The sequence below is a fragment of the Chenopodium quinoa genome, unplaced genomic scaffold (assembly GCF_001683475.1).
Source record: "Chenopodium quinoa cultivar QQ74 unplaced genomic scaffold, ASM168347v1, whole genome shotgun sequence".
Taxonomy (NCBI): Eukaryota; Viridiplantae; Streptophyta; class Magnoliopsida; order Caryophyllales; family Amaranthaceae; genus Chenopodium; species Chenopodium quinoa.
Window position 1 is genome coordinate 2,500,012 of NW_018744626.1, and position 25,609 is coordinate 2,525,620.

General features: G+C 33.0%; 3 protein-coding genes across 3 annotated transcripts; 1 reads left to right on the plus strand and 2 right to left on the minus strand.

Annotated features, from left to right (window-relative positions):
• The first annotated feature begins 2,558 nt into the window (after positions 1-2,558).
• LOC110700886 (F-box/kelch-repeat protein At3g23880-like) lies at positions 2,559-3,278 on the plus strand. The gene has a single exon (XM_021878469.1). It carries the CDS (start codon positions 2,559-2,561, stop codon positions 3,276-3,278), a length of 720 nt encoding a protein of 239 aa, XP_021734161.1.
• Positions 3,279-5,546: 2,268 nt separating this feature from the next.
• On the minus strand, positions 5,547-8,573 carry LOC110700457 (putative DNA glycosylase At3g47830). The gene is given in 5 exon segments (XM_021877998.1): positions 5,547-6,752; positions 6,755-6,781; positions 6,859-6,915; positions 7,268-7,468; positions 8,008-8,573. Coding segments are annotated over 5 exon segments (906 nt in total). The 5' UTR covers positions 8,422-8,573; the 3' UTR covers positions 5,547-6,545.
• Positions 8,574-11,325: 2,752 nt separating this feature from the next.
• Positions 11,326-13,460, minus strand: LOC110700458 (U-box domain-containing protein 38-like). Its single transcript, XM_021877999.1, has one exon. The coding sequence runs from the start codon at positions 13,268-13,270 to the stop codon at positions 11,651-11,653; it is 1,620 nt and encodes a 539-aa protein (XP_021733691.1). The 5' UTR covers positions 13,271-13,460; the 3' UTR covers positions 11,326-11,650.
• Positions 13,461-25,609: the final 12,149 nt, after the last annotated feature.

The window sequence follows — 25,609 nt, forward strand, 5'->3', positions numbered from 1 at the left end:
CATTTTTACGTCTTTTTTTGTATGTTTAGTACAAAAAAACTTATAAAGTTAAAGTTTTCTAAGCTATTAAGGATAATTTTAACCATTATTTAAGGTTCACGCATATTTTTTAATAAAAAATCGGTCTAGTCTAAGACTGGTTTTTATAGGGTTTTGGACCAAACAGAACCGAAGACCGATAAAATGAATTTCAAGACCCGAAGACCGGACCAATTAATTCGGTCCGGTCCGATTTGTGAAATTGCAATTGTAAATGTAAAATCGCTACCATCAATTGTGGTCTATATATGCAAAACCGCTATCAACAATTGCGGTTCTACATTTAAAAATAAAAAAAAAATCTAAAAGTAATATCCGATCTTATGTGAACACTATTCAGGAATAAGGTTATAAAACGACACAAAGTAGGAGTTTTAAACAATGTTTATGAAAATCGTTCTTAAACATGTTTATAATAGTGTATTTAAAAAATCAGATTAAAGTAGGAGATTGACTTTGGTTGTATGAAAATTCAATCTATTTTGGAAAGTTTTGTAGGACAAGTCTGAATTTAGAAAGTCCTTCATGGAAACTACGACGGTACTCTAATTATGATGGAGGAATTCTTATCCTCAACTAAGTTGGGTCCTCTTGGAGATACGATAATCCTCATAATGATGAAGAAAAAGCTAACATTGAAGATGATTTTGACTTATGATCTGAGGAAGCGAGCTGGTCAAATTAAATGTTAATGTCAAAAACCTTTGTTATATGATATAAGCAAACGGGGGTAACGATAGCATAACTCTAGATTTCTAGAGCAAGACTTTAATCCGAACTATTATTGATAGTCAAAGAAGCGTATGTTGAATTTAAGGTGCAATAGAAATAAGGGTTTGTTTATATTTACTGAACTGAGTTGAATTGAACTGCTTGGAATTGAGCTAAACTAAACTGAATAGAGCTAAAATGAATATTTATTAGAGAAAAAAAATTAGAAACTGAGTTGAACTGAACTGAAATTAAGATAAAGTGAACAGACCCTAAGTACTACAATTTGTACCTATCGGAAGTTTTTTTTTTCCCCTGGTGTTTAGAGAGCCACAAAGGCGGGGGTGAGAATTGATCCCAATATCTTCTAAAACTGGGAGGAAAGCACTTATCGGAAGCTTATGGAAGGGCGAGTTAGCCAGTTTTCTAGCCCTAACCAATAAGCGGATCGTACTCCGTAACAAATTTGTGGATTCAAAAATGATGATGATGCTTTGCCAGTATTTTATATCATTAACATATACTAAAAGCGAACCTAAAATGACACTTGTCACAATCTCATTAACAATTTTCCCGCCCATTTTACTTTCCATTTTTACGCAAATTCTTTAAGGAAATCATTTTATAAGAATTTAAAATATCTTTCTTCCAATTAAAATTCTTAACAATAATAATTCTCCATATAAATCCAACTAATATATTTTTACATATAAGTAGTTTTTTTATTTGGTATTATATTTGTAAAAAAATGAGGTAAATTTGATTAAACAATACTGCTATATATTATTTTAGTCTTCGATAATACTATTAACTTTTTTTTTCTTCCAATTTTGTTACTTTTGTAATAATGTTTAATTCAATTAAAAATAAATCATTTTGTGAAGATATATATATACACTTTATTTTCTACTCTTAAAAGTCGTATCAATACTACATTACTAACGCAACATGTGCGGGTACTATCTTAGTATCTTTAGAATTTTTTTTACAAAAAATAAAAGCTTCAAAGAACTCTTTTTTGTAAAAGTCTAAGTGTCACTAATCTTGACATTGATAGAGTTACATATAAAATTAAAGTTATATTTATTTTTGAATTAGTATTATGAGTTTAATTTTTTTTATAAAATTTAATGCAATAACTCTTTATAAAATTTAATAATAACCGTGCATTTGCACGGGACTTAAACTAGTTATTCTATAAAACTAAAACCCTAACACATAAAGCCTAAAATCCCTAAGAAACAACAAAACCCTAAAATAAGAAACAGCAAATTGCGTCTCAGAGAATAAAACAACCCCCAAAGAAAATCAATTCAAAGCAAACCAGCCATGCCAAGAAGAAGAGGAGGGCGAAGAAAAGGAAGAAAGCCAAGACGAAGGAAAGCGAGAGCACGTCTTCCGAATGATGTGTTAACAGACATATTTCACAAATTACCCTTCAATTCCATGGTTCGCTCCAAGTTAGTATGCAAGGAATGGTACTCCATAATCTCTAATCCAGATTTTATGCAGGAGTATTTTAAGCGCATTGGTAAACATTTCATCTTATCTATTTATTATCGTAAATTTAAAATTTACGACGTTAATTGCTCTAATCTCATCAACAACAACAACAACGCAACAATATTATCATCATCTATATCTCCTGTAGAAGATCCCTGTAAATGGGGGTATATTAATGATCTTGAGATAGTAGGTTCTTGTAATGGATTAGTTTCGTTAGCTAATACTAGTAACATAATTTTGTGGAACCCTATAACCAAAAATTACAAGTCTCTTTTGGGGGAATATTGGTTCTTTAAACCTCAATGGGAATGGAGTTACATTCTACGGGGACTTTTTGTTATGATGCTGATTGCGAAGAGTACAGCGTCGTGGTAGCCTATGAAACTCAAACAATTTACGTAGTAGATTGCAAGACGGGTAAAGAACGGAAGCTAAAGAATGCTGCTCTTCCTAACGGACAACTCGACTTTAAACTGTTTAATAGAGAAGCAGGGAAGGTTGTTTGTGGTGTACCTCACTGGGTGGTGAGGTTTCACGATTTTCAGAATTCAAGGGTTCAAGGAGAGATCCTTTACTTTGATAACAAGGAAGAAAAGTTTAAGCAGATGGCTCGGCCAAATCAAGGAGGAGGTGAGGAGAAATATATGCTCGGTCTAGCAACCTTGGAAGGAGAACGACAACTTGGAATCGTGTTACACCATTTGAGCACGTCTTCTCTTGAGGTATGGGTGATGAAGGAGTATGGAGAGCCGGAATCATGGACTAATTTGTTCGTGATTCCATACTTAAGTGATATTGCTAGTTTATTTGGTTTAATGGACGTGCTTGGATTTATGCCCAATGGGGAACTTTTGATTCAAAGCTTGGATATATGGGCTCATGATCTTGAAAATGGCACGTCGAGGATGATACAGATTAGGGATGGGGTCGCACAACCACGTTATGTTGTTGTTGAATATGAACCTAGTTTAATTTCGAACCCTAGATCAGAGAAGGCTAGGAACTCAACACCGAAGACTTGACCGAAAGGAGCTAAAGTGCACAAGTAAAAGATGTGTGCTAGGAAGTAGGAAACACTAAGCTAGCTTGTGACTAGTAAGAATGATATGGAAGTTTCAAGTATGATGTCTTAATTATAGTAGTCAGTTTTTATTTACACCCTCCGTCCCTTAATTATATGCCTATTTCTCTCTATTAAGGACAGGGAGTACAGTATTATTTGAGAACTTTTTTTTTTTTTTTTTTTGGCATTTCTTGATTACAAAATAAATTGAAAATTAGTTTTGCTTATCTTAATGATGTCTTGTATGTGTTTCCAATGATAATGAAGAACATGGATTATATATTCTCATGTCTCGTAAGATGTATATTTTGCTCTGTGATAGAGGTGACAAATATAGCTCACTCGGATATGATTTGATTAGGATCATATTAGTATTCAATCATTTGAGTAAGTTGCTTCAGTTTAGAATAATATAAATTAGTAATATTTGAGTGTGGTTGCAAATGAAAATTGGCTTTTCAATTAAACTTTGGAAAATGCTATATATAAACATTAAATTTACTCTTGAAAATTTTGAAAATTGTAAAAAGTTCAGAAATCATAAAAATATAAACACTAATTACACTGATTTACGCGTGCTTTTGTCATGATTTCCTAATTTTATACAATTTTCAAGGGTGAATTTAATGCTTATATATAGCCCTTAAGGCTACATATAGCATTACCCTTAAACTTTAGTCGCATTTAATTATGACAAAAAGCTAATGGACAGGACTTCTTAAGGAAATTAATGTCTGCGGAGTACTCTGTATAATCATTTACATCATATTGGTCACGATGAAACGACTTGAAGATCAATAAAACGGCTTGAAGATCAATCGGTAAAAACTTTTAAAAAAAGAACTTATTTTAAACCTTGTTCATTAAAATTAAAGATAAGTTTTAGTTAAGATTAGGTTGATGCTACTTGCCTAATCCCTAATGTGCAGGGAAGAAAGCAAGTACCCTCTTCTGTTGTGAAACACATAAATTGGAACTTTAATCAAAACAATAGAAAATAGATAAAAAGAAGGCGCAAAATGAAAGAAACAATATCTGGATTTCTTGCATCTTTTTAGACGAAACAGCAGTGGAATACCTTTTTGAAAGCACATTTGATACCTTATCTTAAGATATACCATACTTTAGATTCACTAACCTTGCTTGTTACTCTTTTTTTATTTCATGATTATGCACGTAAGAAAACTTTGGTTGTAAATTGCAATTAGCATACATAAGACGTATTAAATTCTAAAGCTCACCAGCTTAGTGGAACAACTTTAAACCATCTTTTGGCATCATAAAGTTGGACGCCAAGCCGAGCCGCCTATTTACGTTTCATATTAATCTATTTCGCTACATTTAGCCTGATCAAGTTATAAAATCTCAATTCCGAATAATTAAGTACATGTATAGAGTATAGACTAACGTTAGATTTTATTTATCCGAATGAGCCACAAGGACGTATAGACTATTGTGGAGTGGGAACAAACTTTTATATCCAAATTAATCAAATAGAAAATGAGAAAGTAGACAAATAGGCAAGCAACTTATCTAAAACCTTTACTTGTAGTACAGAAAACAAGTTTAGCACTTCAGCAATGAAAACTTGACTTGGATTGTGATCTGCATCTTTACGAGTTGAGGCGAATAAAGCTAACGTATAAGAAAAAGAAACATAGGAGTAACATCAAACTAGAAGGGCCTGTTCCGATTGACTGAACTCAGCTGAGCTGAACTGAGCTGAACTGAACTTATTAATTAGTGATTGTTAACTACGGATTAGTGATCTTTGATTATTTATTGATTATTTATTGATATTTATTACTATACATATGTGTATATACAAATGTACATATTAAAATATTTACGAAAAATATACTATATAATTATAATTATAAAATGTATGGAAAATATATTATAAAATGTATGGAAAATATATTAAAAACTTAAAACCTCTAAACATTTTAAACACATATACTATTTAATTTAAAAATAAAATAGTATTAGGACAAAAGAACACAAAACACTTATGTATCTAACCCATTTAAACAAATTTTAAATAAAATAATATAAAAAAAAATTAAAAAAAAATAAAAAAAAAACCAACAAGAAAAGCTAAAATTTGCTACGGCCCAACACCCTAACCCACTCTCTTTTATTATTTTTGTTGTTGTTGTCGTTGTAATAAGAGTTTAAAAGAATGAAATTTGGCTTTATATCAATAGCAATATCATTAGACATAAATTAAGAGCTGAGTTGAACTGAACTGAATTGAATTTCAACGGAACAGAACAGGCCCTAAGTGATGAAGTTAAGTCATATAGATATGATTCAGATGTTTTTTTTTTTTTTTATCTGTAAACAAAGATATGCTCCAATCATTCATAAAGTGCAACAAGTGCTTTTCTATCTATCCTAGGGACAACCATGAGAGAAAAATATAGTTGCTCTCCCTTTTCACAACTTTTTGAACCCAGGTAAAAGATGTGTGTGACTCCTATTTTAAGCTGTTTGGAGCATCTTCTTACCAGCCCTTGGGTCACAATAAAGCAAAAAGATCTTCCTATAACTTCTGCAGACAGAAAAATTCGCACTAGAAAAGGTCAAGAAATTTGAAACGAGATTCGATTGGGTTGATGTTTAAGTTCGCTTGATACACACAGAATTGATTAATCGGAAAATGACCCTAAGCACTCTGTTATATACAGCACTCCCATCCGAAACAATCAATATTGCCCCCACAACCTCACTTCCTTAGCTAAAAAGTACTCCCATCCGAAACTATCACTAAACTCCTAGGTGAGATCGTCTCACATTAATTTCTTGTGAGACTTACAGCTATCCAATAAGAAAAGTAAAAAGAGAAAGCCAATTTGGTCTCATTAATCATTATAAGCTATTGCAAGATCAGCAATAAAATGTTATGCTATGGTTCTAATAAAACAAGCCTTCTTACTCCATATTTTGATTCTAATAGAACCGTTTGCTATGCTAACAGTCTCTTAGAAGTTAGAACCTTTACAGATCATGTTGCAAATCTTGTAAACCAAGTCAATAGTTTCAGAAGCAACCTCTCTACTAGTCTCGACTAATTTGGAGTTAAGTTGCATTCACCTATACTAAGATTACTAACCCAGCAAAACGGTGGGACCTATACAAGGTTCTCTGCTGTTGTGACCATGTGAACAGGGATAGAATGACATAGAGATATAACTGAAGGAAGTTGCAATGTACACATGCATCTCTAATCAGACTTCTTACAGTGGTTTAGTAAAGGACAGGGCTTATTGACTGATTCTTTCTTCTCATGTTTTACGGTTTTTGTAGAGCAACTATTGCACATCTTACCATGTGTAAATAGAAGGCAGTTCAGATCAAATTTCAGTTCATTTGGAATTCTACGGTTTAGGTGAAGATACGTCTTCTTCGCATCAGCTCCTTCTGGTACCCAACACCAAGAGTAGTTGCTATCTGCAAAATCTGGATTTATAATTCGGTTTTAGAGGATTTTTCAAACATGTGAGTCTTTTCACCAGCACAAAAAACTTAAAACTTACATGTGTGTCAACTGGAAAGTCATCTAGCTGTAAATGGAACATGAGAACACAAGCTACCTGAAACCAATTACCAAATTATCACAAAGCCATAAAGAATAACAGAAGTTTATCTATTCTACTCATAATTTACCAAAAGACGTCATTAATGAAAAGGACTCAAACACCAGGAAGCTTATAAGTAATACGCAATTGACAGAAATAGGCACATATCTATGTTTTCGGATTATTAGGCACTATTCCCATATCCACATTTTCTTTTAACCACACATCCTGCAAAATTGCCTAACAAACAGCTAGTAACAAAAACTAGACACATAACACAATGTATTCCTCCTGCATGACATAGCATCTCACAATGCAAATAACATGTACAGATCACATATGCAATGAAACATAAAACAATACTCACAGTTTTAGGTCCAATTCCTTTGAAAGAGGAGAGCTCGGACTTGATTTCGTCTATTGACAAATCCCGCAAGAATTCCAAGCATAACTTCCCACTCCTCTCCTTGAGGCAACTCAGAATGTTTCTAATGCAGGAAGCTTTAGTTGGAGCTAAACCTCCGCATCTGATGGCATTCTCCAACAAATTTTGTTCAGCAGCAAGAACCTAATATTAATACATAAGTTACTAACAGATTACACAGACACCTAACAGAAGGAATAGGATTTCAAAACTCGCGAATCTCAGCAAAAAAAAAACTGATACACCAGTACACCACCAGCTATTAGCTACCACTCATCATAAACTCAACAGCTTTCATTCCTTCAGAATGGTTACTGATAAAAGGAACAATGACATTGCACATTTGCACCAACTTAAAACTAAAACCTTATCACAGAACCTTCAGTAGTATTGTATATGTGTCATTGAGCAATTTGAACCTAAATAATTCCCCATTAAACAAAATATAGCAGAGAACATTTAAATAACATCTTCATTCTTAATTTAACATGCATGACTTTTGCACATTCCAAAGTATACTTTCTAAACCAAGATAAAATCAAAAACCTGAGTTTTCCCACCAGAAAACAGTACAATCAACACCCACAAAAGACTGAGAACCCCCTTCCCATTTGTATTCAACAATTAAACCATAAATCTTAAAATAAAATTGAATAAAATTCTGAAAATTAATGCAAACTTACAAGTTCCCAAGTGGGAAATGCAGCTTTAAGAGAAGCAAAAGCCTTTTGAGAATTAACATCAGCAGTATTCTGGGAAAGAACAATGCTCACTAAACCATCCAAAACGCTTAATTTCTCAGCTGAAACCTCTGATTTCACTGACCCATTAATCAAATTTGAAGAATTAGGTTCTGGGTTTTCTCTCTCCTCGCGATACTTGGCGAATTCTTCAGGAAATCCTTGAAATTTCAATAGTTCATCTCTAATGGCTAAACAATCTTCTGGGGTTGGTCTTAGGTGAGATGGGTATGGTTCAATTGCATCTAATTTTGGGTTTTTCTTGGTTTTATTTGATTTGATTTTCGTAATTGTGATTTCTGAATGTTGTTTGTTGTTTTTGGAAGAAATTAGCTTCCTTTTTCTGGCGTTCTGCATTTTTTTCAGCCAGGTATAGATTTGCAATTGAGAAGGAGATTTTAAAAAATTAGCTAGATTAGAGATTTACTTATTGTCTATTGTATTTACACTTAATTTTGCCCCTTTCTTAATTTTCTCCCTATTTTTTCTTGGTCTAAAACATACATTTTGTTGGTTGGTACTTTCCACTAGAAAGTGATTGCAAAAAGTAATCTAACTAGACATTGGCTAATTATTTATAAGTTTGATAGACAATTATTGTTTGTCAAGATGATAAACTCGTATTTTCTCTAAGCACACACAATCTATCAAATAAGGTCTTGGCTTAATGGTGAAGATTTAAAATTGGGAGTTTGTGTACGATAGGTAGCAAGCTTAATTCTCTTGGTCCTCATTGTATATGATTATCATTGTACAACGCAAATCTATTTTAAGCTCACGAGTTTAAAAGATACACGAGGTCAAGGAAGAAATTAATTAACTACTAAGGATTTTGATTGTGCAACACAAGACCATTTTAGTTCATATATCAACTCAAGAGATTTGTAGCAAAGAATTAACATTGGTTATAGACCTTATAGTGTTATACCATAGAAGTTTCCTTTTTAGACCCTCTTGAGCATATTGTAGAGCTAACATTGATTATACCATGCATTAACATTGGTCTCCCGAGTCACCTTTTTTTTAGATCCTCTTGAGCCACCACTTGAGCAACATTGTACCGCAGTATGCTTCTAAAGAAAAGGGAAGAAATTTCCTTTAAATTTTCTAAAGCTTTTATTCCAACAAAACACTTCCCTCCAAAAATAAACAAACAAACAAACAAAAACTTAACCAGTGAAAATGACGATCTACATTGTCAAAAAGTGGTGGTTGTTGGTAGAGTAGTTGTTAATAATATAGTGATTTCTTGACAATGTATAACATTTCCTAAACCAACCCCAAACTGTATGTTGGGGTCACAAACTACATTATAATTTCATGCTAAAAAGGTAGCTATCATTATTAATGCACATTACTTGGTTTAAGATGGAATTAAAGAAAGTGGCTTATCCTGATTCCTATTTTTAGTTGATCTCATGCGCATAGTTTTACTTGCGTGGTTCAAATGTTCAATTCATGCATAGAGGAAGCACATGAAAATGGCCAAGAAAAGTAAAGTTGCTTAATTATTAATCCCACAATTTCCACTCATTAATTGATGTACAAATATGAAGTAGCTCACACAACTAACCCACAACGGTTAACGGTAGACCTGGTTATTGGGCGGGTCGGGTCACGGTCGGTGCGGGTCGGTTGTGGGTCAGGGTCAAAGAGGGTCACATTTTATAGGGTCAATATAGGGTAGGGACAATGCGGGCCGCGAGTCGATAATGGACGGGCCTACAAAATATCAATTAAAATAAATATATTGGATAAAGCCATTATTAAATACATATGAATACAAATTAATCTATATAATTATTTTTACATTATGTATTTTCTTTATCAACTAAGGGCATGTTCATATTTACTGAACTGAGCTGACTGAACTGAACTGAACTGATTGGAGCTGAACTGAACTGAACTGAAAAATTAAAATGCATAAAATTGAACTGAACTGAACTGAACTGATTAGAGCTGAACTGAACCGAACAGAACTGATTGGAGCTGAACTGAACTGAAAATAAGTAAATATGAACAGGTCCTAAATTGGAAAAACATGTTGGCCTATATTGACTCTACCCAATAAGGGCTCTGTGCATTAAAAGCCCTATAAGTTTAGCCCTGACCGTATTATCATTGGATTATCCTGTCCAATAACCACCTCTAGTTAACGAGTATTGTGTTATGCAAAGCGTAACGAGATACTAGTACTTAGGATACGTGATGTTGTAGACTTGTAGTACGGTAAAGACTGTAATAATGTAATGTAGATCGAGTTGGTCCTATGCGATTATAGTTATTTTAAATAAAAGAATATATATATAATGTGGTTTTATTTTTATTTATTATACTTCGTATTAAATTAAAATGTGTTGTGCTTCATAATTAAGCATTGTTATTGTAAGATAAATTATAAAAGTATTTATAATAATGACATTCGTAGGCCTACCACGTCAAAATTTATTATCATTCACATATAGCATCATACTTCCTATATAGAAAACAATTTGGAATTATCCCATAAAAGATGGAACGAAATCTTCAATGAAGATAACATCTGATATTATTAAAAATTATTCAGCATTCTACTTCAATAAATAAAAAATCAAATTACAAATTACATATCAGTATATCACTGTCTTGAAATTTATTCAATAAGTCTTCCCAATTTATAAATAATACAGTCAATATCATATAAATTCAATACTGCTGCGAGTAATAATTAAAGTATTAAAGTCCTGTAGTCCACTTTGCTGGATGTAACAACTTCTCATTAGTTAATCTTAATGGAAAATATATTAATAGTGCATCATAAAATTATATAGAAAGGGTTGAAAAAAATGGCAGTGACATAAAAAGATCTAGTTACACCAATGAGAACGAGGAACCTTAACATTTAAGAAATCAGATTTCTTCTTTCAATGTCTACTTTGTGGTCATAACCTCATTCCCCTGCTACTTCTATCTAGTTTGTAGTACTCCATATTTATTTTATAGCTGCCAAAAGAGAAATTTAAAAGTTATTTTATTCAACGACTTTAGTTACACGTACATTTTGTTACGCTACCTTCACTAGTGATTAGAGTATAGGGTAATTTGAATTCGAGTCAGGTCATATGCTACATCCTAATTTAAGGAAAACTAAACACGTTATTTGAACACAACTACGAACTACCTTATTGAGCCAAAATAATATGACGCATAAAATAATACAATTACAATAAGCACAAACATTCCATAACAGAGACAAAATGATGCATGAGAATAATAGTGAGATTGTGAGAAGAATAAAACGTGTTTAAAGAGACTTTCCAAAACCATCCATATTTCCAAAATGTAACACTAATTATTTACATAATCCACAAGTATTTATAGAGAGAATCCACAATAAATATAAATTAAATTCCCCAAATTAACAAAAACCCTTGACCAACATCCAGCAAATAATAATTACATCCTGTACCTAAATTTAATACCCAAAAAGATAATTAATCAAATACCAAATACTACTTCCGTTACAGGTTGCACATTTTCCCTATCTGTTTTATGTCAAATCGTTGCACATAACCTGTAACGAAGGTAGTAAACAAAAGTCAAATAGTCAAAACTCAGCTGTTTTACCACAACCAGGACCATCACCAACTCGGTTCCGAGCCCGACTCAGCCCACCACCACCACCATCCGACTCAAGAATCGCCTCCCAATCAATACTCTCCCCTACCTTCAGCACAACCATTATCCGCCTCGCTTTCTCCTTCGCTCGCTCGCTACCGTCCTCCTCCACCTCCTTCAACACCTCCATCACCCTCGCCTCCTTCGCTAGCGCCTTGAACCTCATACTCCCGTGACTCAGCGCGTACAACGCGGCAACACAGTTCTCCCGAGTTGACTCGGACTCGAACTCCCCCTTCCCCTTTTTCAACATCCACACCAAATGCGCCACCGCATTCCCGTCCAACATCGCCGCCTTCCCCTCCGCACTCGCCGCTAACTGATACAGCACCAGCAGCACTCTCCCGGCGATCGACTCCTTCTCCTGCCGGAGCACCGCCAACAGCGGCGGCACCGCGTTGAATTGCTTCACGAGTTTCACTCTATTGCTATGATCAAGAGAGAGATTATACAGCGCTAAAGCTGCGTCACTCCGAGTTCGCTCCGATTCCGACCTTAACAAGCAGTTCAACAATGGCGGCAAAGCGCCGAGAACTCCTATTGCTGTTCGATTCTTCTCTTCTAATGAGAGAGAAAATATCAACCCTGCCGCGTGTTCCTGCGCCTCCGATAATCTCCCTCGTAACAACTGAATCACCGTCGGAGCGATTCCTGACCGTACGATCTTCACCTTGTTCGTCTTCTCAAGCGAGAGGTTTACCAGCGCAGCAATGGCATTTATCTGAACTTTCTCGTAGCTCGAGAAAAGCAACGATCCAAGCGCAAGCAACAAACGTGGCGTACACGCTGATTTCCGCGCTTCTTCATCATTTCTCGTCGCTTTTCTCAGCGAAATCGCACCTTGTTCCTGTTCATACGGATCACAACTCTTGAATTTCGCGATGAATTCCTCGTCATCGGAGATATCAAAGCTAGGGTTAGGGTTCATCGCATCGTCGGAAACTAGAGTTTCCGACGACGAAGTATGAAACGGCGACCAACACGAAGCAGGCCGAGTTGTGAACGGCAACGGCGTAAGCGGACTCGCCGCCGCAATCACCGACTCCTCCGAACTCGTCGACGAGTCAAACCGGTTAACCCGGTGAGTCAACTCGGTTACAGCGTGAGAAGCGTCTGGGTCAGCCTTATCCTTTACCGACTCAATGAGAAACCTTTCCGACGGCCGAATCAAGTCGTTTTCTCTCTCCTCTTTCTCAATCATCTCCTTCACAATCTTCTCAATTGCAACCTTATCATTCTCCTGCGGCAAAGCGACGCCGTTTTTGGAGCACCAAGCAGGGATAGCAGAGCGCAGGGCCAAATTGGGGATTTTGGTGGAGAAATCGGGTCGGGTTTTATCTGGGAATTCGGGTTTATAGTTATGGGTTTCGCAAACCTCGGCACAAAGACGGTCGACGGTGTGACCCGACCCGACAACAACCGGGTCGGAGAAGAGGGAATTACAAATGGGGCAAATATACTCCGGTGGGGGTGTGGAAGAACGTGAAGGTGAGTTTCTGTGAAATGAAAATTTTAATTTGAGGAATTTGCCATTACCCTTTCCCCCCATTTTTATAATTGATTGAATTCGATTGGTTTTAATATATGTTTTTCATTTGGGATGAGAGAGAGAGTGAAGAAGAAGGAGGAGAGAGAAAGAGAGGAAGATATTGAGGAGGTTGAAGAAGAGACTGAGTCGTAGGAAGAGAAGATGTAGTTTAGTATTCAGTCGAGATGACTCAAGGAAGAGTGATGAATGAATGATGATGATGAGGTTTTGAGGTGAGAGTGAGACAAGAGAAGGGAGGGAGAACTAGAGAAGTATGGGAAGCAACTACTTTTCTTTTCTATTTTTTTTTTTTAAAAAAAAATTAATATAGATTATAGAAGGAAAAGTAATTAATGATAATGACTTTATTTTGTGTTTGGAATTAATGGTCATGCATTGATGTATTTGGTTATATGGTATATCCCCTATTGCTTTAGCATGATTAATGATCTCTTATTTATTTTGAGATTTTTTTTATTTTGAGATTTTTTTTAAGAGGAAAAGTTTACAAGGGTATTTTAAAATGTTCTTTGGAACTTTCTTTCCAAAAAAAAAAATGTTCTTTGGAACTTATTTTGAATGAATGAAAACGAATTGAATTGAAAAAAGTAACAGTAATGAATAGAATGAAATTGAATGAATATAATTTAAATGATCTAAACTAAACTTAGGATTTGTTCACATTTATTCAACTAAGCTGAGTTAGGGTCTGTTCTCATACGTTGAAATTCAGCTCAGCTCAGTTCAGCTCGGTTCTGTTCAGTTCAGCTCATAAATTTCCTTCTCTTATAAAATATTCAGTTTGGGATTAAAATTTATACTCCGTGAGATTAAAATTTTCCTAAATAAGTTTGGGATGCGATTTTATCTTCAAATTTTTTTTTTCTTATCGATTAAGAGTAAGATTTTGGTAAAACTTTTCCATTAAAAAAATGGGGGAGATAGAGATTTTAGTGTGGACTTCTTATTAAAATACTTCGATTAAAAATAAGAGATATTTGATGAGAATAATGGCCTCGTACTTTGGGTGATGTTTATGTTTATGACTTTAGTGGCAATAAATAAATAATAGGTCCATTCTAATTTGTCTGGTATTTATGTGGGTGTGTGTTGGTGTGCTTGGAATGGATGCTAAAATTGACCAAATTATCGTGTGGTCAAGACTCAATAACAACAACTGTATTGGGTTAAGCGTTGACAGCTGAGACTTAAAACAGGGTTCAAGAGTAGAGTACTTAAGGCTTTCAATTAGACGGCTAATCATAACATTTAACCATTTTTTAAACATGATTATTAGAAATAATGTGTGCGTTATAATGCCGATATATTCCATCATTTTCTATTTTATGCTACGATTCAATATGTCATTTTCATTTATGCAACAAACCTTATTTTTATTTGAGAAAAATTAATAATATTGGTGTTCCTAAATAATCGGTGTCAACAATGTCACTTGAGAATCGCTCAATTAAAGTTAATTAATTTAGTTTTAGATGATTCAAATTTTGCTTTAATTGGAATATGTGATGTATAAATTTTCTCCTTTGAACTTGGTCATTACTTTCTATAAAATTCTATAGTACTGTTACAGTAGAATTGAAGTTTGTTGCATGTCACATTGTTTTGATGTAATAATCACAATTAATTTCATAATGTTTGAGTGAATGCAATAATTGTCTTATCTATGATCTAGAGTGAGTGTGTATGATATACCTTAGATTTGATCTAAGATCTTGAATATCTCATTTTAAGATTTTAACTAATACATCTAGCTAATATCCGGAATAATTATTCAATATGTTTTATATTATGTCACCTTGGCATTCGCATATTATACATGTAAAATATTCTCTCTTTTAGGAAAGTAAAAATATTTTGAGTTGCAATTATTCTTTGTATGTGGGTGATAATTGACAATAGATTAACATAGTGTTGCTATGGTTTGAGATGTGTGTGAATGTTAAAATTTGTCATGTCATTATATATGGACATTTAAGAAACCACCAAACTATAAACTAGGGTTTAAAACTTTGTTTGTGGCCAAAACTAGTTTATGAGGGTTTAATACTAGTCAAGTAGTAGCAATCCTACCACTTGGTGTAGTGGTGATTGGGACTACACTTGGTAGGGAGGACTCGTGTTCGATCCCCCGCAACAACAATCGGGAGGGGACTGGAACCTTACCACCCAGAACTGATCCCCGAATTCGGATTAGCCCAAAGGGTGAACCGGGTAGAACACCAAAAAAAAAAAAAAAAGTAGTAGCACTCCTGAGCTCATGCCTCATAGCAAGGATTAAGTCCTTATCTACTAAAATGAGAAAAGACGCCTGCTAAGTTGAGTTTATAGGTCCTTATCTACTAAAATGAGAAAAGACGCCTGCTAAGTTGAGTTTATAGGTGAACCCTAAAAGTGACAATCAATATGAATTTCAAATTCCAAGTACTACAATACTTCATAAAATATAAATATCTAGTTATATTGACGAATAATTTGAAGCAATTAAAACAACTTAAATATAAAAATGAAATAGAATTTATACGAATATGTGATTTTAATACAAGTATATACAAGTCCTCGCGAATGAATTAATACACTACTTTAACAAGTCATAATAGGTGCTCCCCTAAAACTACGGAGTTATATGAAAAACACATATATCAAACATTCAAATAATTTTACTCAATATCCAATATTTATACTTACGAAGTATATAAATTATGGGAAAATACAAGTTAATCTGCCAGATAAACGATTTTTTGCTAATCTGATGGCATATTTGTAAATATATGGAAAAAACAGGGTCATTTATTCAGTATTTTTGGTGAACTGTCCAATTACTGTTTGTAACTTGTTTTTACTGTTTGGTGAGGAAATTACACATGTACTCCTCAATTAGTACATAAAAAGACGCATATACCCCTCTATTGGTACTTAAAAAGACAATTATACTCCCAGATAAACAAATAATCCACTTGTGCATATTCAAATAAATTAGTCCTTTTACACATCAAAGTTTGTAACATAATTATTTGTTTTTACTTGCAACTTTCGCAATTTAAGAATGTATTTGCAATTTTGCATATAATTTTTAATTTCTACAATATCTATAATTTGAGCATAAAAGTAAGGTCCACTTAGGCCTCGTTTAGTAAAAGGGGTTCAACTATTGTTGTGATTTTGGGTAGGGACATAAAGGTGGAGAATCATGTGGTTGGATTAAGATGGTATGCTCAGATATACCAAAAGGTTTACTTCTTTATTGAGGCAGGAATTGTTTGCCTTTTTAATTGATTTGATGTTTCTTGTACTATTTTCTTGGCATTTAATACTCATTTTATCATTAATATCCTTATAATGAGAGAAACGTGATATTTTTCCTCTTATAACTTGTGATGTAAATTTATGCTGAGAATGAATCCCTTTCTTGCTATTGTGTTTATTTCATCTTATAAGAGATATGATCTTATTATAAAAATAATATAAAGATGATAACATTCAAAGAATTGCATAGAAAGTATGATAGTATCTTGGATGAAAGCGGTTTACAATCATTTATTGTAAGAGTCGAAGAAATTTAAAAGGTATCATTGTATGAAAATGATAAATATAGTAGAAGAAATTAAAGTTGATATAAGAATTGAGATAGGAAATTAAAGCAATTAAATAGCTTATAACTATATTATAATCTATCTAAAATGTAATACAATTGATAAGAACTTATACGAGTATTATTTAACAATTACTTCTCTAGTTCTAGTAAGCCATAAAGACCTATAAAACCACTAAAAAATCCCAAAAATATTGAATTCAAGTGTTCTTCAAGGTCAAACTGTCAAAGAACCGTTAGGAGAACCAACAAGTTAGTACTTCAATAGAGCATAGTTTAAGTTACAATTTTTTAAGCTAAGATCCAGCTGTTACTTAAGAAAGACAAGATTAAATTAGTATTAATTTATTATTAGTATAAATACATATAGATTATCCATGTAAAAGTCAACTTAATTGGTGGTTAAGATTAGTTAGTGGACGATTTGGTAGTATGGAACATTCTAGTGCATATTCAGGACCTCCCCACTAATTGAACATCAATTTATTTTTTTAAATAAGTGGCCCAATTGGCCCATATATATTGTAATAATGTTGGGCCAGGATCGAGTTTGTATCAATACTTAGTAGGCCCAATAATAGTAGGAATTGCCTATTTTTAAAGAGGTCCACGCATTTCACGCTCCAAAAGATCAGCAACTTTAGTTTCAGGTAGAGTTGATGATTAAGCATGCCAAATTTGATTTAATGTTAGTTTATTAGAAGTACATTCTTCTAGTTAGCTATGACTAATGATTTAGAAAAATATTTTTGTATAAAAATAAAAAAAAAAAATAAAAAAATAAATAAATAAACTTGTATGAGATTTCTATCAAACTCTTACAAAAACTTGCTTATGGATAGATATTCGTGTAGAACATATTACTAAGGTCATGTTGATCATTAGTCTCAATTGTTTCACAACACGAGGCCGGGCTCGCCTTGACCTCCCCTTGGCTCAAGATAATAATTAAATTTGCTCCTAATTGTCAATTTCAATACGTAGGTATAATCGTGGCCCCCTCACTTGGAAATTTTGGCTCCGCCACTGGGTTGGCTTATGATTTTGATATCAGTGCGTGGAGACGTGTTTGTTCAGTTACAGGCTACTCAACAACAACAAAGCCGTAGTTCCAAAATAACTGGGTGTTGTAGTTGTAGGGCTTTGGTACCATACGTAAGGGGAGTTTTGCTGGTTCAGCTTCGGCGTCATTGAGGTTGATTGGCTTGTGCCAGTACCTCTTGGAGGGTTTGCAGTCATAGTCTTGAGCCGTCAACATAAGGGTTCAATCTTCCTACGATTTAAATCTTGCAACTCCACCCAAGTACTCAACCCCAGCTAGGTGGTTCTGGCTTGGTCAAAGAACCAACTAGCTTAGCTTGTACATTCTAATTAAGACTGAACATGTAATGTATTAGGCTGATGGTTGAGGCGCAGAAATATGTTTCATACTCTATCAATTATGACACAATAATACAGGGTATTATGTATGTAATGTATCTTATGCCACCAGACTGAACGATATAGGTTTAAGGATCTTTGTCACAAGCGAAAGCAGCATGGTATGTACCAAGAAAGAGGACAAAAATGATAAAATCTTTCACTGATGATGGATCGTTGTTACAAGATTTTGAGTATTTGTATTGTTGAACCAGCAATTCTCTGTGGAGTAGCGGGTTGAGACCTATCTATCAACAACAGCCATGGCATGAAATAGTTCAAGCCTAACACATCGAATTTCGACTATGGAGGGCTTCACTTGTACTAAATTACATGTTTTTGAAAATAAAAAGGGGTTTCATTAGTATTGGAAGGTCTATATATATTGACATTTGACAGTAATAGGGTTGCATTTGGAATTTGAATCCTATGCAAAATTCGAATACAACTCTACTAAATAAAGAAAGAAATTAAACTCCTTAAACGAGACTGTTTGCTAAGGGATATAGATGGAGAAAATATAGTCAAATATTCTTGATAATCTATGATTACACATTTGATCAAGCATACAATTTATTTTGTCTTAATCATTCGAAGGAGTTCAACAAGGGTCGTTTAAGCAATTTAATTGCTACCAAATTAATTAACATTAACCTTCAAAAACAAAATGGTACTTCGTATCTATACTCTATATTACTATTGGTTGACACCGAGATGATTTAGAATTTCTATATATAATTAAACCATGGTTCATACATCGTCTCTACCAAAAACTTGGGTGAACTATGCTGTGGATTATACGTACCTAAATTAGGTTTGCAATTAATCTGTGACGAATGATGTAAAGTTGTAAACCGTAAAGTATTAAGTTACGCGTTACAGGGTTGTTTAGTGTGTTAATGGAATTTGCTTTGTGAAGTGATGTCAAAAATAGAGCTTAAAAGATATGGCAATAAAACATGAAAACAACTTACCATCTAAACTTGTCCTATTTCACTACTTAATTAATTTTTTTTGTTAATAACAGTCCTAATTAGAAAGGAGAAAAAGAATAGGAAATATTAGCACCGTGAACACCGGGTTCAAAATATTCAACCATATGATTATAAAGCAACAACGCAACCCTAAATCACTCAAAAAGACTTAATTTTTGGAATCTTTAACAGTTTATAACTTTACCAATAAACTTTTAAATTAGGAAATGGAAAAACAAGATTAAATAATCAAGAAGAGATAGCCAACAAGTACAATCATTGATCCATACCATCTTTGCATATAAACTATACTTTACATTTTTGGGTTTTGAGGGAACATCATAGTAGACCTTTATAACAAAAGTGACTTCGTTTGTTGCAACAAATTTCAATATTGACAGTAAATTGCATAGGAAAAGATGAAATGTGTCGCATCATTTTAGAATTTTATGAGGTTTGAAATTATAGGACATATTGAAAAAGGATCCTTAGCTTTGTTGCTATCAAAACACGGAATGATATTATTGTCATCTACTAAACATTTTTTTCCTTTGGTAGTTTGACAACATATTATACTCCGTAGTTAACTTATCTACTCCGAACCAAACAAGACCACACATTATGCACATTTTTAAAGATGGCGGCTCGTTTACATACGTAGTATATCCTTTGTATAAATGAACTATAATTTCTATGTATCATGTGTCAACTATACATTATGTATATTATATATCAACCTTAGCTTAATTGAATATGCATGCATGAAGATAGCTAAGTGAGCTAGCTTGCTTAAAGCAAGATCCAAAATATGCTATTTCCAATCCTAATACTACGTATTACTTTCTGATCTCTAATACTATACGTAACAATTGATAAAAAGTCAAGAAAGTAATCCGAAGCTCTAGAAGCAACAAATTAGAATCATAAAAGAGTTGAAAATTTAGCAAATTTCATGAATCTAGCTATCTGGTACATCATTATTTCAATCCTTGAGAATTTTAGGTATGATTAGATTGGAGTACTATGCTCATGATGATAGACAGCTCATTTATAGCCAGGCATCATCAAAGATCCGGGTGACCGCCGGGTCAATAGGTTTTGTATACACCGATTTATTGTTTTACAACATGCTTAGTCACCTAAATCGCATAAAACCAACAATACTTATCGAGTTGTTATTCTGATTTGCGATGTATAAGTCTACAATATACAATATACTCGTTGTATTCTCGATCGTTATAGCTAATGATATTTGATGACTTGATGCAAGCAAATATTTCATACATAAAATCATACGTACAGTACAAGTATATACTTCCTCACATACTTAACATCATATACTTAGATTTGTTATCGAATTGAACAACATCTAAGGTAAGACATTAAGCTAGATACATAATTAGTATATTTTGTTCGTAGATTATCTATACAAACCCTAACTTGTAGGTCAAAGATTATGATTATAATATATTCTTAATTAATGAACATGGCATATATCATATAGATGGATTATACTTTCCCAATATAAATTTTGTCATGAAATAATTAATAATATAAACTTTTATCAATTTATTAGGAACATAGGTTGATTAAGATCGAGTACAAAAAAACATTATATATCACACAAGAAAAATAAATAAAACAAAATTCATAATTCCAGAAATCAAAGGTAATATACAAACTACAAATCAAAGGTAAAATCAAAGAAAATTAAACAAGCAATAATAAAGTTTATACTTATGAAATAACTTTGTTTCAAATTAATACAAAAACACACGAATACAATTAATTAAAAGTCACACGACATTAATAATACAGAAATTAATTAAAGAAGATAAAAACTTAAAATTTTGACGAAGATCTTGTGAAAAAGATTTAGATCTACCTAATTAAACAAACCAAAAAACCAAGTAAGCTAGATGTCTAGCCAACTAGGGCTAATTAACGTAGAAACAATCGGACCAAGATGCTTGATTCCCCGTGATGAGCAACTAACAACTCAAGAGAAAGAAAGAAATATTTAAGAGAGAATAAATTAAACCTCTTTTTTTAATTTCTTCAACTTTGTTGTGTTTGTTGCTTCAAATAGTAAGAAGAATAGTCATCATGTTGTTGTTGTTGTTCTTCTACTTCTAGTTGTAGTTGATGATGATAATAATAATGTGTCGTGTAGGTGTGTTCGAGGGGGAGGTTGAAATAGCGATAGTAACTACTGGACGATTATTTGAGGACAGAGGGGGTACGATGAGAGGGGGAGGATAGTGGTGGAGGAAATGATGGTGATGATGAGAGTTCAAAAAAGGAATAAGAAGATGAGTGAGGATGTAATGATGATGATGATGAACAAGAGTCAGAGTGTAGGGTAATAATAATAAGAGACTAGTAGTTTTAGAGGAGGAAGAAAACATCATCATGAAGTTTTTTTTTTTTTAAAAATTTTTTTGGGTGTTTAATTTTGATGATAATTTTGTGTGAGAATTTAGGTGTTTATTTTTTTTGGGATAATCAAGAAATATTCTTTGTAATTGAGTAGCAAAAATGAAAGAGGCTAAGAAGAAAAAAACAAGAATGGTTTGCGTGCACTCACCATCATCATCATTTTCATTCTCTCTCTTTTAATTTTTTTCTCTCTCCTCTTTGTTTCTGACTCTCACACATTCTATCTTTGAGATGGAATTATGATGATGGAGATAATTATGAAGAGGGGAAGGAGGCTCTTTTTGGTGGGTCCATTTTTAGGGGGGGTCATACACCCTTATTCTCTAAAGTATGTGCCCTAGCTAATTCATCACTATTTTTAATGGTTTCTTCCTTTTTTGTATTTGTGGTGGACGTATTTATATCATGATTCATTGAACTTTTTAATATTTTTTTCCCGAAGAGAAACCGCCTTACTGAATTGAGACATCTTACAGGTTAATTTAGTCAAATTTTGTATGTGAGATTAATTAAAAATGAGGGAAAATGATACTTAGTAAGATAATTATTCTCATTATTTTAAGAGTCTAAGTGAAGTTTGATTTAGGATATGTTCTGATTTACTGAACTGAAATAAAATTAAGTTGAAGAGAACAGGTACTTAGTACCATAATCTTTAAGTCACGAGGCAAATTTCTTAAGAAAACAAATGAAGAATAATAATGAATGAGGGATAAAAGTAAGCAATTTACAATAAAAATAAGATTAATAAAAGTAAGTTTTATAGTAAGTGCATGTAGATAAATTCAAATATGTGAACATCATGTGATTGAAATGAACTCTTAGCTTATGTATACTGTTTTTAGCAAAACCAAAGCAATTGATTTTAGCATTCCTAAAGCTAGGATTGTCATGTAATCATCCTCAAAATGTACGTTTACCTTATATTTTATGTACCTCGAATCCAGGCACTTATCCGGTCATCCCAAGTCCTTTTCAAAGTACTCCATAATTTTGTTAAAATTAAACTTAATTAAATTTTACACTTTCAAATAATCCTTGTAAATTTATACTCTTGTAATCATAGAGAACAAATGAAGAAATATTAGTATTCCCTTAATTAGTTGTTCCATTTTTTTTAAAAGGTACATTCACAATAATGACCCTATCTCATGGGTTACAATAATATAGAATAGAAAGGAGTGATAAATTGATCCTTAATGAGGTAAATAGCTTGGGTATGTTTTACAACAACTAGTTACATTGTAATAATTAAGGTCAAAGTAGTCCTCATCTCGGCCAATATAATTGGTAATCTATCATTGTGACTATATGATGTGGTGCATCATAGATAACAAGCAAGCATACAATCCATCGCTAGGTGAATAGTTACGTTCATATAGAATAAGAAGGAATTCGAGCATCAGATTAAAATGTTCCAATTTCATTCACCATTACATGCATGTAAAACTAACCAACTCATTAGGTGATATGAGCCATTGATAAAATGACTCCTTAATCTATGTTTTTGTAAACATTTGTTTAGTTGAATAAAGATAGCCACTTGTCCTAATATTGGTGTAGTATATAATTATTGGATAGTCTAAGATGCGGTTGCAGAGTTAAAAACATTCTTTTTAAGTGTCTCAATAATAATAATCTTGTTATACAAATATTAATTGTAAGAAAAGGCTGTTTATGACTGTATATGCATGCTTTATTAGAATATTGTTGGGACTTGGGAGTAGATTAGATGCTTTGGTGTACTTTATTGGGTTTAGTTATGAACAACAAAATCATGGAACTTAGGAATATATATTGATTGGAAAGTGAGAGATTAGAAAGCCTCTTTTTGGTTGTCCTCCTTAACCAACTTATTTTATGGATTCTAAGCTAGTTTGCAACTCGATCTACTTCACAATTCACCAAATTGTGTGACGCGCAAGTTTATGTAACCTTGATCCAGTCTAGTAGTTAGAAGATCGATTGGGTTATGCCCTGTTATTTTGAGCTAATGTGACCTACTATGCTAAAATCTATCCGATCTGCTAATTAAGTATAAATTAATTGCTCTACTTTGCTAACACCGATCCTGCACTACTCTACCAAAAGCTCAAAAGAACACAACTAATTATGTCTTGGGAAACTGTAAGGCATAGATGCGTAAGTTACTTTTGATCTAGTACTTGAATATGTTTATGTTCAATAGTGTCATTACTAAAAAATCACGAGTTTGATTCTCAGCTCTATTATTAGGGACACAATGTCTCGTGGGAGCTAATGATTTTTATTGATTTATGTATTTACATCTCTATAATCCATTAATCAACTACTTCTCCCAAATAATAATAATAAAAAATAAAAATGGCGAGATAGCCTTGTCCGTAGGACTAATTATCTGGCCATTAAATGTGCTTACTTCAAGACAAGGGCATGTATTTCAACAAGCTTTATTTGACTGCTTATATGTATGAGTGTGGCCTTGACTTCCTAAAGCATGATTAAGCTATTATATCTTATTAACTTTATACTTCGTTCTTCGAGATTATGAGTTCAATATGACACAGGTAGACCTGGTTATTGGGCGGGTCGTTGCGAGTCGGGTCAAATAGGGTCACATTTTATAGGGTCAATATAGGGTCGGATCAATGCGGGTCGCGGGTCATTAGCGGGTCGATAATGGGCGAGCCTACAAAATATCAATTAAAATAAATATTGGACAAAGTCATTATTATATACATATGAATACAAATTTATCTATATAATTATTTTTGCATTATGTATTTTCTTTATCAATTAAATTGGAAAAACATGTTGGCCCTATGTTGACCCTACCCAATAAGAGCCCTGTCCATTAAAAACCCTATAAGTTTGGCCCTGACCCTATTATCATTGGGCTACCCTACCCAATAACCACCTCTAGACACAGGTACACTTCACTCCAAATTTATTTTACTATATACTTCTCCCTCCATTACATATTACTCCGTACTTTACAACAAACGGTAATTATTTGTGAACTATAAAATATTCCTTTGTGACGAGTAATATATAATAGAAGGAGTATATATTTAGTTCACCTCTTCCTATTACATTTGTAACCCATCCATTTCATTGATGCTACAAATAGGAATAATTAATTTAGAGTAATACAATTATACAAGGATTAAATCATCCAAACTTTTAACATATAGTAAGCTTTAGTAGTGCATTACCCTTTTACTACACAATAATGCAGCCGTATGGAGTACTTTTCTTAAACTATGACATGTTACATAATATAACTGTAACATATAGAAATTCAGTTCATCATACTTCTATGAAGTTTATAGCATTTTGGGATGAAAAAAATATTGAAGGTTGAATTTTTATTTTTTTAATTTTATTTTAGAAGAATTTCAATCCATCATACTTCTTTAAAGTTTATACTATTTTGGGATGAAAAAAGATTTAAGTTTTTTTTTTTTTTTTTTTTTTTTTTTTTTTTAATTTTAGAAAAAGTTCAATCCATCATATTTCTATAAAGTTTATAGCATTTTGGGATGAAATAATTCAATTAATGAAATACACTTTCACTTCCAGTCCATCCACTATCACTCTTATGACCTTCTAAACTTCTTCCTTACAAATAGTAGAGTTTTTGATGCATTAAAGCCACCACTAAACTCTCAAACCTATTTTCTCATAATCCTTCATTATCTTTAATCTATCTTCTCTCTATACCCCTCTCTATATCTCTCTCTCTCTCTACATAAAAATGGGGTACCTGATAATAAAATTATTTCTAATAGTATTTACACTACTATTATTAATACATAATGGGAATGCAAATTTGGAATTAATTGGGGAGCAAACACATTGGGTGGACTGTCGCCTAAGAAGTCAATAGAATTATTAAAAATAATCAGATACAAAAATTCAAGTTGTTTGACGTTGAAC